General features: G+C 41.5%; 1 protein-coding gene across 3 annotated transcripts in view; it reads left to right on the forward strand.

Annotated features, from left to right (window-relative positions):
• The window catches only part of LOC105541955 (carcinoembryonic antigen-related cell adhesion molecule 4), a 54,428-nt gene that overhangs the window by 3,809 nt on the left and 37,342 nt on the right, over positions 1–13,277 (forward strand). The window contains exons 3-5 of one of the 3 annotated variants that reach the window (XM_011983277.1): positions 733–1,011; positions 6,950–7,077; positions 9,683–11,127. The exons of 1 other annotated variant lie outside the window; for it this stretch is intronic. In XM_011983277.1, coding sequence (XP_011838667.1) covers positions 733–1,011; positions 6,950–7,041 — 371 coding nt within the window. In that variant the 3' untranslated portion in view covers positions 7,042–7,077; positions 9,683–11,127. Of the gene's footprint in view, positions 1–732; positions 1,012–6,949; positions 7,078–9,682; positions 11,128–13,277 lie in introns of those variants that run through there. One more of the 3 variants, XM_011983269.1, reaches the window with a different exon arrangement.

Below are 13,277 nucleotides of genomic sequence, written 5' to 3' on the forward strand. Positions count from 1 at the left end.
TAATATAACATACATCTCTTCTCCTAATTTGCCTTCATTTTTCTTGTTATGTCATTGAGAATCCTCAGATTTTCAGCCAGCCCCTGCTTGCCTCACTCACCCTTTATCTTCTTTTGGACTCTGCTGTGCTTTCCTGGAAGTCACTAGCTCTTGTCAGTCACCATCAAACACCCGGGCGCCATCAAAAACCTGCCCCACCTGGAGGCCCTGCAGTCTGAGTACTAAACTCACCTCTAGACTTTTTCCTGGTTTCCTCTGCTATGTCTCCTCAAACACCCATTGTTATCATCACCCATCTCTGGGATACCCTTGAAAAAAAAAGGCTCAGAGAAACATGCCATGGCTGGGTGGTATAGGAGTGTTCAGCTGGAAGGAACTCAGCTCCTGCACATTCCAGGTGAGGACCCCAAAAGGCCAGGTAGGCAGTCATCAGGAAAGGACCAGGAGAGGCACCAGGGGCTGTGACTCATGGTCCTGGGTATGTCCATGACCCAAAGCTGCTGCACAATTTACACTTGGGAAAGTCTGTGCTTCTCTAAGACAAATCAGGCAGCCTCACAGTCTCTGAGCTCTCAGATCATTGTGCACCTGTCTTGTGATACATACACCTGCCATGGGCTTTTAAGGACTTGAGTGGGCTTAGAGGTGGGAGATGCGAACTCTGATTGAAAGATACCTGTAGGGAAACCAAGGGTGCCACACAAGGCAATCTTCTCTCTGTTATCTGCACAGCGGAGCCACCAAAGCCCTCCATCTCCAGCAACACCTTCAATCCGGTGGAGAACAAGGATATTGTGGCTTTAACCTGTCAACCTGAAACTCAGGACACAACCTACCTGTGGTGGGTAAACAATCAGAGCCTCCAGGTCAGTCCCAGGCGGCTGCTCTCCATTGACAACAGGACCCTCGTTCTACTGAGCGTCACAACGAATGACAAAGGACCCTATGAATGTGAAATACAGAACTCAGTGGGTGCCAGGCGCAGTGACCCAGTCACCCTGAATGTCCGCCGTGAGTATCTTCTGTTCCTCTGTGGCCCAGGCTGCCAGCCCAAATCCATGCAGCCAGAGGCCAGGCCTCTCAGTCCCTCTCGGGTCCAAGTACACAGACCCTCACTTCTAGTCACCCAGGCTGGCCATGACTTCCAGCCCCAAGCAAGCCTGGGCAGACCCAGCCTTGACGAAGAGTATGAGAGGAGGGGCTGCTGCTGCCCTGGGAGGCTCAGGGTCCACAGCCTGTGATGGGAGAAACAAGTGAATGTCTCAGGCTCTGCCTCAGTGAACACAGTCGGGGTTTGGTTGGGACTTCAGTACTGTGATTTGGGTAAGGGGAATACCACGGCCCTTCCACAGACCAGGAGCTTCCGCTTCCCTCTGAGGATATCACTTATGGCTTTATTCTCTTTGCTCCAGGAGGCTTGGACACCCCTGCCATTTCTACCCCAGACATATCTTACCAGTTAGGAGCAAACCTCAGGCTCTTCATCCCACCCACACAGTATTTTTGGCTGAGTGATGGAAAGCTTCTGCAACACATGCAAGAGCTCTTTATCCCCAAAGCACTGCAAAGAATAGTGTATCCTATACCTGCCATGCCCACAGATTGGCCACTGGCCACAATAGGACCACAGCCAAGATGATCACAGTCTGTGGTACATCGATCCCTGGACCATTGGCATCGTATTTTGAGGTGGGGTCTCTCTGGTGTTAAGGAAGAGCTGAAGAAAATTTTCTTTTCCAGCCTGTGTCCCAAGGGCACAAGCAGATCCCAAATTCTCCCCTCTGAACCCTCTCACTGTGTCTCTGCAGACCCTCCTCCCTGTGCTTCAGTAATTTCTCATGGCTGATTACGGATCCAGCCTGGAATGTGGGGAGGGGGCTCCCTCAGCCCCAAAGCCCCATGTAGTGGAAGGAGCTTCACAGAGGGGAAAGCAGGAAGGGTCCTTAAGGGTTCTCTCGGCCACCAATACGTCCCTTTTTGTCACCAATTTGTGTTCTTTTGCCTAATTCATGATCTACAAGGAACAAGGAGGCTTTGAAACAGGCTCACACTTTTTCCCCAGATGAGAGGAGGAAGCCCCCTTGGATGAGGGAGGAGCAGCTCAGACTCTGCCCCCTGCTCTGCTCTTGGCTCACCTGGTGACTGGTCCTGCCCTGACTCCACCTGGGGTGGGACCTGGGTGTGTGGAGAAGGTGCTTGGGTGACCTGTCCTGAATCTGGCTAAATTGAGCTGCCAATAAAAGGCAGAGCCTCTCCTGGGTTAGGCTTCAGGGAACTGGGAAGAGAGGGAGCCCCGGGGCAGACTCTTGAGCTATGGCCTGGCTCTGAAGTCACTGGCTTTATGAGGCTGTGGACACAGCATAGAGCACAGCTAGTGATGAACATTTGGAGAAATAGGGAGATTTAGCCACTGGGGCTCTGCATGGGACGGAAGGGGCAGGGCCACAAGATGTGTATTTATAGCGAGGACAAGAGTACCAGCCACTATATATTCATAAAGGTTAAACCCTCATAACCTGAAATTTACCATATTAGCCATTTTACATGTACGGTTTAGGGCTGGGCGCAGGGGCTCACGCATGTAATTCCAGCACTTTGAGAGGTTGAGGTGGGTGGCTCGCTTGTGCTGAGGAGTTCAATACCAGCCTGCACAACATAGTGAAACCCTGTCTTCACAAAAAATTAGCAAAACATGGTGGTACATGACCTGTGGTTCCAACTACTTGGTGGGCTGCGGCGGGAGGACCACTTCAGCCCAGAATGTTGAGGCTGCAGTGAGCCTTGATTGTGCCACTGAATTCCAGCCTCAGTAACAGAGCGAGACCCTGTCTCCAAAAAAAGTATGGTTTAGTGATACCAATTATGTTTATACTGCTGGGCAACCATCACCGCTATCCGTTTCCAGAACTTTTTCAACTTACCATACTAAACCTCTGCACTCAATAAACAATAACTCTCCACTCCTTCTAACCCTAGTCCCTGGTAGCCATTATTCTACTTTCTGTCTTCCTGTCATGGACTATTTTATTAATAAGTACCTCACATCAATAGACTTATACAAAATTTGTCCTTTTGTGTCTGGCCACATTTCACTTAGCATAGTGTCTTCAAGGTTCATTCACGTTGTAGTATGTATCAGAATTTGAGGCTCATGACTGTGTAAATGCTTGGCATTTTATTTTATTTTATTACTTGTTAAGATTGAATGAGTTTCCATTGTGTGAATATATTTCATTTTGCCTCTTGATTTATCATTCAGTGTACTTTTGGGCTGTTTCCACATTTTGGCTATTGTGAGCAATGCTGCTATCAACGTGGGTGTATGAATATCTTTTCAAATCCCTACTTTCAGTTATTTTGGGCATATGACCAGCAGTGGAATTGCTGCATCAAATGGTAATGCTTTGCTTAATTTTTTTGAGAAACAGCTTTGCCATTTTCCACTGTGCCTGCACCATTTCACACGCCCATCAGCAATGCACAAGAGTTCCAATTTTCCTACCTCCTCAAAACACATGTTTTGTGTTTTCTTTTCTTTCTTTTTTTATTAAATCCTAATGTGTGTGTGGTGGTGTGTCATTGTGGTTTTGATTTGCATATCTCTAAGTATTAGTGATGTTGAGGATCTTTGTGTGGGCTTATTGGCCATTTGTATATCTTACTTGGAGAAATCTCTGTTTTAGTCCTTTTCCCATTTTTAAATTGGGTTTTTGGAATTTTGTTGTTGAGTTATATTAGTTCTTTATATATTCTGAGAATTAATCCCTTATCAGGTATGTGATTTGCAAATATTTTCTCCCATTTCATGGGTTGCCTTTTCACTTTCTCGATAATGTCCTTTGATATAGAAAAGATCTTACTTTTTATGAAGTCAAATTTATCTTTTTTTTGTTGTTGTTGCCTGTGCTTTAGGTGTCATAGCCAAGAAATCATTGTGAAATCCAGTGTCATGAAGTTTTCCCCTATGTTTTCTTCTAAGAGTTTTACAGGTTTAGCTCTTACATTTAGGTCTTTGATTCATTTTGGGTTAAGTTTTGTATATGGTGTTAGGTAAAGATTCAACTCATTCTTGTTCATGGATATCCAGCTTTCCCAATATCATTTGTTGAAAAGACAACTCTTTCCCTATTGAATGACCTTGGTACCCTTGTCAAAAATAATTTGACCATATATGCAAGCATTTGTTTCGGGACTCTCCATTCTATTCCATTCATTTCTATGTCTTCCTTTATGCCAGTACCACACTGTGTTGATTACTGTGGCTTTGTAGCAAATGCTGAAATCAGGAAGTGTGAGTCCTCCAGCTTCATTCTTTCCTATTGTTTGACTATTTAGAGTACTGATATGCCATGTGAATTTTAGGATAGATTTTTCTATTTCTGCAAAAAATGCCACTGGGATTCTGGTAGGGATTGCATTAATATTGTCATCTTAATGCTATTAGATCTTCCACCATGAAAACGGAATTTCTTTCCATTTATTAATATATTCTTTAATTTCTTTTGGCAACGTTTTATCATTTTCAGCTTACAAGTTTTTCACCTCCTTGGTTAAGTTTGTTCCTAAGAACTTTATTCTTTCTGATGGTAATGTGAATCAATTCTTTTCTTAATTTCTTTTCAGATTGTTCATTGTAAGTACATAGGAATACAACTGGTTTTTGGCTGGACGCGATGGCTTACACCTGTAATCCCAGCACTTTGGGAGGCTGAGGTCGTCAGATCATTTAGGGTCAGAAGTTCGAGACCAGCCTGACCAACATGGTGAAACCCCGTCTCTATTAAAAATACAAAACAAAACAAACAAACAAAATTAGCCAGATGTGGTGGCACAGGCCTGTAATTTCAACTACTTGGGAGGCTGAGGCAGGAGACTCATTTGAACTGGGGAGGCAGAGGTTGCAGTGAGCCGAGATTGTGCCACTGCACTCTAGCTTGGGCGATAAAATGAGACACAGTCTAAAAAAAAAAAAAAAAAAAAAAAAAAAGAGACAGAGGAAAAAAAGAAAAAAGAAATACGGCTGATTTCAACTGATTTTTGCTTGTTGATTTAGTACCTGCAGTTATACTGAATCTGTTAATTAGTTCTAAAATTTTGTTTTAATCTTTAGGGTTTTCCACACATAAGTTCCTGTCATCTACAAACAGAGTTAATTTTACTTCTTTCTGATTTGGATGCCATTTCTTTCTTCTTGCCTACTTTCTCTTACTAGAACTTCCAATACTACATAGAATAGAAGTGGCAAAAGCAGGTATTCTTGTCTTGTTTTTTATCTTAGAGGGAAAGCTTTCAGTTTTTCTCCCTGGAGTATGATGTTAGTGTTGGGCTTTTCAGATATTGGCTTTATTATGTTGAGGTTGTTTCCTTCTTTTTACAATCTGAGTGTGTTTATTATGATAGAATGTTGAACTTTGTCAAATTCTTTTATTGGTTCAGTCTCCCTAGTAGTTATTAGTCTATTCAGATTTTCTGTTTCTTCATGGTTCCATTTAGAAGGTTTTATGTTTCTAGGAATTTATTTTATCCAGGTTCTCTAACTTGTTGGCACATAATTATTCATAATACTCATAACACTTACTATTTCTGTAAAATTGGTAGTAATCACTTTCATTTCTGATTTGAGTAATTTCTATCTTCTCATTTTTTTTTTCTTAGTTGATCTAATTAAAGGTTGTGAATTTTGTTGAACTTTTTTGAAGAACCACCTTTTGGTTTCATTGCTCTTCTCTATTGTTTTTTTAGTCCACTCGAAACTTTATTATTTCCTTCATTAGCTATCTTTTGGTTTCATTTGTTTTTCTCATATATCCTTACGTTGTGAAGTCAAGTTGTTGATTTGAGATCTTTCTTCTTTTTAAATGTAAGTATTTATAGTTATACATTTCTTGCACAAGATTCTTAACTTCTCTGAGCCTTAGATTCCACAATTGAAAACTGCAATAAGGTGCCTGCTTCACAGTACTGTTTTGAAGATTTAACGTAATTATTAATGAAACATTCAGCAAAGGTTGACTGATGACTGATGAGAAATTAAGCCCAAATTATTGCAACAGAAATAAAGAAGAAACAGAGGCAGAAGGTATTATATATACATTATATATATTCATATATATACACATATATACGTATACATATACATGGGAGAAAGAGGCATTTACACAAAAAATCCACTGGGATATGGTTACTGATTGATATGGGAGAGGGAAAAGAACAGAGTTAAATATGAAGTCTCAAGCCTGGTATGTGAGTTTTCATTCAGTGAGATGCAGCCAAGATGGGATTAGACACACAATATAATTTTGAGAGAAAAACACCTGTGAGGGAAAGTGGGTTGGGAGGGGGAGGAACCTGGGAGAGTCCTCAGATCATGATGCAGATGTGATGCCTGTGGAGGAGAAAGAGAAAAAAAAGAAAGTTTTAGATTGCAGTGCAGTTCTAAGAGAGTTTGTGCAAGACTGTTGGGAATTCCTCAAGCCCATCGCCTTTCAGAGCAAAACAGAGTCTTACAGAACTTGACTTGCTTTCACACACCTGCTGGGAGCCTGTGGGAAGCGAGGTCTCTGTGCAAAGGAGGTGGTGAATTCAGAATGCACTAACTGCCACAACTGAGACACGAAGAAAAAAAATGCAACCATGAAAAAGTGGGAAGTTTTAATGACATACAAGATTAGCAATCAGTCTTTCTCAAATTTCAAAGCCTTCAAAAATATCTGAGTGTAAAAAGGTCAGGATAGAACAGACAGAAGACTCGTCATCAACCTGGAAACCTGGTGAGATGAAAAACCTGCAAGAATTTAGTGGGCAAATCATCTCCCAGCAACCTTCCCACAGAAATAATGTATTCCTTGAAGGAACAAATAGAAACGACTTCATGCTGAGAGTTGGTTCCTGGGGTACCCCACTGTAAAATAAGATCACCTTCATTCCTTCTCTTTTCTTTCCATGACAGATGAATCAGTAACAGGAAGTTCTCCTGACCTCTCAGCTGGGACCGCTGTCAGCATCATGATTGGAGTACTGGCTGGGATGGCTCTGATATAGCAGACCTGGTGTAGTTTCTGCATTTCAGGAAGAGTGGCAGATATTATGACCTCTCTTCTTATCCTATTTCCTGCAGGACTGACTGCCATGCTTGGGAGAGGGAAAGGACTTCTTCACCTGTATCTGGGACTAGATCTCCTCCTCCTCCCATTACACTCCTGCTTCTCAGCACTCATTCCTGCAGGTCTCTTTTTCCCTGGTCTTCATGCTTCCTGTACTCCACTGTATCTTGGACAAGACTACTTCCAGCCTCTGCTCATTTGTTTCCCCAGTTCAATACACTGTGAAAGCTTCTTGGTCCTTTTTAAAACATCTTTCACTTGTGCTGTTCTCTCCATTACCATAAACCTCAACAACTGCTTGAAGTCCTGCTTGACTTCTGGTCTCCAGTCTTTGAATGCTTCCTAGCATATGACTGCTTCATTACCTTCCTAAAATCACCTACTCAAGAACCTGCAGGGGCCTACTCTCTCCTATTAGATAAGTTCACTTTTCTTCTCTTCACGAATCCTTTTTACTTCCTTTACCACTACTCCCGAGTATAATTTCTCCATTCTAATTAAATCTGTCTTCCTATACATCCCTGCCCCTCTGCCCCATATACACATAGAATTCTTAGTTCCAATGTTATGCCTAAAAATGAGGTAACCTTCCTCCACCACCTGCACTGTGGAGTTGCCCACACCCTTCGTCACAAGCAACCTCTGACCTTGTGGAGGACAAAGACTGTAGCATGAATATGTGAACCTGAGAGGAAACAACCTAAGTGTGGTTGAGAATCTTTTCCTGATAACCAATTCATGCGTTCATGAAAGATGCAGAATTGAAGAAGACAAGGTCCTTACTCCTGGGAATATAAAGCCTAAGACAGAAGATAAGACAAATGGCCAGGTGCATTGGCTCACAACCGTCATTCCAGTGCTTTGGGAAGCTGAGGTGGGAGGATCCTCTGAGCCCAGGAGTTCAAGGCTACAGTGAGCTGTGACTGTGCCTCTGCACTCCAACCTGGGCAACAGAGCAAGACCCTGTCTCCAGAAAATAAGATATGAAAAAGAACTGTAATGCCAAAATAGAAAAAGATAAATTCCATGAGAAGAAAGAGAAATCTAATGGGAAATATGGCTATACACTGAAATCACTAGGAAAGAACAACTGATTCCCAGGCTCCACTCATACATTTTGATTTAATGGTCTACAGTGGGACCAAGGCATTGTTATTTAAGCTTTCCCACATGCTACTAATGTGCAGACAGGATGCAGAAACCCTGCTTTTATAGGGAGAACTTGGGCTTAAATCAATGGTTTGTAGCTAGGGTTATGTATCAAAATTACCTCTGGAACTTTTTCAACATACATAAGCTTATACATTGTTGGTCATGTCTGCTAATGGGCGATGCCCTGAACTCAGTAATCCAGTCGAGAAACAGAAGCGAAATGGAAATTCACTTTATTTGATTTGTTAAATTATATGGAAAACACTGTCAAATGACGTGATGCCACCTTCTCTAAGTTATATTTGTGGGTATGTTATTGATGTGAATGTTTCAAAAATTACATGAGATTTCTAGAAATCTAATATGTTATCAGTCATAGTATTACATGCCACAGAACTAACCAAATTTGCTTGTGAGTGGTGTCGTTATCATCAAATCTATCAAATCTGAAGTCCCATCAGATTTTTAACCATTGTCATCTTAAGTCTTTGTCATTCACAGACAGTTGTTTTGACTCTTCTCTAAAAGCATTTGGAAATGGTTACAGTCCAAAACTGCTTCTTTTCCAAGGATATGTATGGATAAGACTCTGACAAGTTGTCTTGAATACAGGTTTCTGATAACTTTAGAATCATACCGTTGGGCTAAGAATTCCCAAAACTTTAATGAAGAGACATCTTCATGAAACTGCCAACCAAGGTCAAGCAGAACAAAAAATTAATTTCATGGGACTAAATGAACTAATGAGGATAATGTTTTTATGAATTTTTAGTTGAAGTTTTGATGATTCTTTAAATGTTTTATTTTCCGGATTTGAAGAAACATTTTTCTTTTAAGCTATCTATGTAGCTTACAGAAATTTGGTAAAATACAACTTGTGAACAAAAATTGAAACATTAATTTTTCTCCCTACATTTTCCATCCAGAATCAGGCAACCGTTCATGGCTGTTCACATTGTTATGAGAATAGTTGTTTTCATAAGTTCGATAAGAATCTGCTCTGTTTATAACAGGATACATTTAAAAAATACTGGTTATATTACCAAGACTTTGGCTGGGATGCCATATTTGGAAATATACGTAGAATGAACCCATAGGTACTGAGATGCTGCAGGCAAAGTCTGAAGTCAGTCTTGGTTTGGCTGCCTAGTGCTGAGAGGTTTTTAAAAGTTTGATCTGAGATTCCTTATCAAACCTTCCAGCAAAGCAACCTTAAAACGATCCTATGTAGTCAATCGCTATTCTTGCTGTACTTCCTATATAAAGAATCAGACCATGTTTGATGAGACTCTACCTATTTTGTAAACAGGTTAGTCTTACTCTGATATACTTTGGTAGAAACAGGGAGAGATGGAGAAAAGTTATGTTCAGAAGAAAAACTGTAATACAACTGTTATTGAATTGTAGCCCTGTATTTTGTTTTCAAGTTTTTATTATCTACTTGTAGACCGGACTGCCTGTTCCTTCAATGTCGTTTTCTCCTGTGGAACCACTAATTATAAGACCTGCTCTCATCCTGAAGACCTATAAGCTGGAGGTGGACAACTCAATGTAAATTTCAAGGGAAAACCCTCATGCCTGAGATGTGAGCCACTCAGAGCTCACCAAAATGTTCAACACCATAACTAGAGACACTCAAATTGCCAACCAGGATGAGAAGTTGATGACTTCATGCTGTGGACAGTTTTTCCCAAGATGTCGGAACAAGACTTCCCATCGTGATGAGGCTCTTATCCCACTCAATTTTTCCCTGCTTATGCCTGCCTCTTTAATTTGGCAAGATAATGCTGTAACTACAATTTCACCATCAGTGTAGGTAATTTGACAGAGTGTTGGATCTGTCATGTCATGTCAAACCCAAATCTTTACATGACCTAACGGATCCTTTATTCCACCCAGTGGCTAACTTTAACAACATCCCTAATACAACTGTTTTTTCACATGTACAGTGGTCTCTTTTAGAGTTAGACCTCTAGACTCACCTGTTCTCACTCACTATTTTAATGTAACCCAGTCATGGGATGCTAGATAATAGAATTGCTCCCTATTAGCTGAACAGTGAGGAGTTTGTGCAGTTGCTGACACTTCTTGTTGCACATGGATAAATACAGCGGGTACTATAGATACTCAGTTGCAAAAATTAACAAACATGCTGCTTGGTTAAAATGGGTAGGCTCCTCATGTGGCTCGTTCTTTAATCTATTCTATTTTATTTGGTTTGGCTCATGGGGTCTCTACCTATGGATCATACTCCAAACTCTTGGTGTTATCCTCCTGATTGTCACAATATTAGTTACCCTGGTGTGCTGTATTCTCTAAAACCTTTACATGTTTGTAGGCAGTCATTAGTCAAATGTCAAATATTCTCTCTTTGACTGGAATGACAAAAACTCAAATAAATGTGTGATTAGGAAGACATCATAACCTATGAATGATGGAAGTCCAAAATGATGGTAACTGACAGTAGTGTTAATGCCTTATGTTTAGTCAAACTCTCATCTAGGTGAGAGCCTAGTGACTCCAGAATGGAGCCTGTCATTCTAAAGGCCACATACTCACACTGAAACATTGAGGAAGCAGGTAGATCTCAGAACAGATAAATTTTTCCTAAAAACAGGAGAGTCCAGGCTATGTCAGCACAGTCAGAAAGTCCTTTCTGCTTTAACGCTTAGAAAAAAGTAATATGAAGTATTTTGAAATTAACCAATCAGTTTATTTAAATGAGTTTATTTATATTCTTCTGTTCCTGGATTCCCATTTTACAAAACCCACTGTTCTACTATTGTATTGCCCAGTGGAAGCTATCACTATATTTTGCAGAATGGAAACTGCCCTGACTCATGAATCACAAATAAAAGCCAATTGGATCTGTAATTGATTTTGTTGTAATTTTGTCTTTTGATGCATGTTCACAGCCAGGGACAGCCAGTGGGATCTCTCTGGCTGCATCATTCTCACCCTGACCCTTCCGCCTCCCTCTTTCACTTACAAGGACCCTTCTGACTACACTGAGCCCACCCAGATTATCCAGAATAACCTCCCATCTCAAGACCCTTAACTTCATCTCACCTGCAAAGTCTTTTTTTTTTTTTTGCCAAATAAAGTAGCATGCACAGGTTCCAGGGATTAGGATGCGGATATTTTCAGGAGGCCATTATTCTGCCCAACACAGGTACCTTTTGTAAACTCTACCCACAACAAAAAATTGCTTTGCCTTTCTTCTGTGTCTCACTTTTCTGTCTGAATCACAAAGAGCACACATTTCGAGGTGAAACACACCAGCTCTGCTATGAACTGGCTGGATGACCCTGGACTTCACTTCACCCCCTTCAGCCTCTTCTCATCTGCAGCACAAGGGTCACTCTTACTGCATCAGAAAATGACAGTGAATGGATACATTAATATATGGAAGGCATTAGACACACAGCCTAGTACCTGATGAGCCCTTAGTAAACTTTTCTTTCAGTCTTTTCCTTTTGGCATCCCACATTCTCTCACCATCACCCATCTTCTCCTTCACCTCCTTTCTCTTCAGTGACTTACTCAATCTAACCTTCTATTTAGCAAAGAAGCCACACAATCCCTTCTCTCACGACTCTGCTGGAATGTTCTGGTCATGCAGTCTGCTATCCACTCAAGGCAGTGGATATTATTTTTATTTTTATGCAGAGGTCTGTTTAAAACAAGAAGTTTCTTTTTTTTTTTTTTTTTTTTTTGAGACAGGGTCTCACTCTGTCATACAGGCTGGAGTGCAGTGGCGAGATCTCCACTCACTGCAAGCTCCGCCTCCCGGGTTCACGCCATTCTCCTGGCTCAGCCTCCGGAGTAGCTGGGACTACAAGCGCCCGACACCATGCCCGGCTAATTTTTAGTAGAGACGGGGTTTCACCATGTTAGCCAGGATAATCTTGATCTCCTGAGCTCGTGATATGCCCGCCTCGGCCTTCCAAAGCCCTGGGATTACAGGCGAGAGTCACCGCACTGGGCCAACAAGAAGTCCTTTTTATGTTCACATAAAATATATACATGCTTTCCCTTAATTTACACATACTAGTCGCACTTCTGCCCTGTTAATTCATACATACACTTCCTTATGTCACTCTTCTTCGGTCTTTCTCTTTACAATTTATAAATAAGGATAGTACAGAGGCAAAAAACCCTGACCCAGACCATAAGAGGGGATTTCTTCATTAAGATGAATGCTTTCCTTTAAAAAGATGAATGCTTTCCATTGGCAACATAAATGCTAGTCACAAGGCACCCCTAAAGCCCATTTCTAGACTTGACTTTCAGCAAAACCATTTGATCCTAGGACAAATTCCTAGACTACTAGGAGACAATATTTGTGACAGAAGCCACACCCACTCTGGCTGTTCCTGCTGTTGGGTAAAGGTATTTTTCACAGAATGTTGTGCGTCATGAATATTGCTCAAGATTCCAAATCCAGAAACATATAAAGAGGGCGAGTCCCTGGAATGATCACAAAGGGGAGAAGATTTCAAATCCAGAAACAGTCATAAAACACACCCAGAGTGTGTGGCCTTTGAGCAATGACAGTCCCACTGGCCTCTTTCCATGCCTGTTGGCTTCTGAGTTCCTTCTCAGCACTGTCCCCCAATCCTTCCACTGTGGAGTTTAAGCCCCTTTAACCATCTTCATCTCCAGCTACCTGCGGGGACCCTGACTGGAAGGCACTCTGAATGCTCCGGGTGGCACCTTCGCCTATTTCCATAATTATAATAGCTCACACTGACGCAGCACTCACTATGCACCAGGCACTATCTTAAGGGGTTTTCAGGTAGCTACAGTCCTCATAAAAAATCCTGAGTGTTAGCATCCCCATTTTTACAGATATAAAAAAACTGAGGCAGAGAAGTGAAGTCATGTGATGAGTGTCATCCGACTCCATAATTTAACCTCATCCTCCACTTCATTTGTGCAGAGGACACCCTAGGGCTTCCAAGGTCTCCTGAATGACATTCACCTTCCAGAATAATTTTTGGATTATTTTAGGATTTGATC

Source organism: Mandrillus leucophaeus, unplaced genomic scaffold, assembly GCF_000951045.1.
Source record: "Mandrillus leucophaeus isolate KB7577 unplaced genomic scaffold, Mleu.le_1.0 Scaffold106, whole genome shotgun sequence".
Classification (NCBI taxonomy): domain Eukaryota; kingdom Metazoa; phylum Chordata; class Mammalia; order Primates; family Cercopithecidae; genus Mandrillus; species Mandrillus leucophaeus.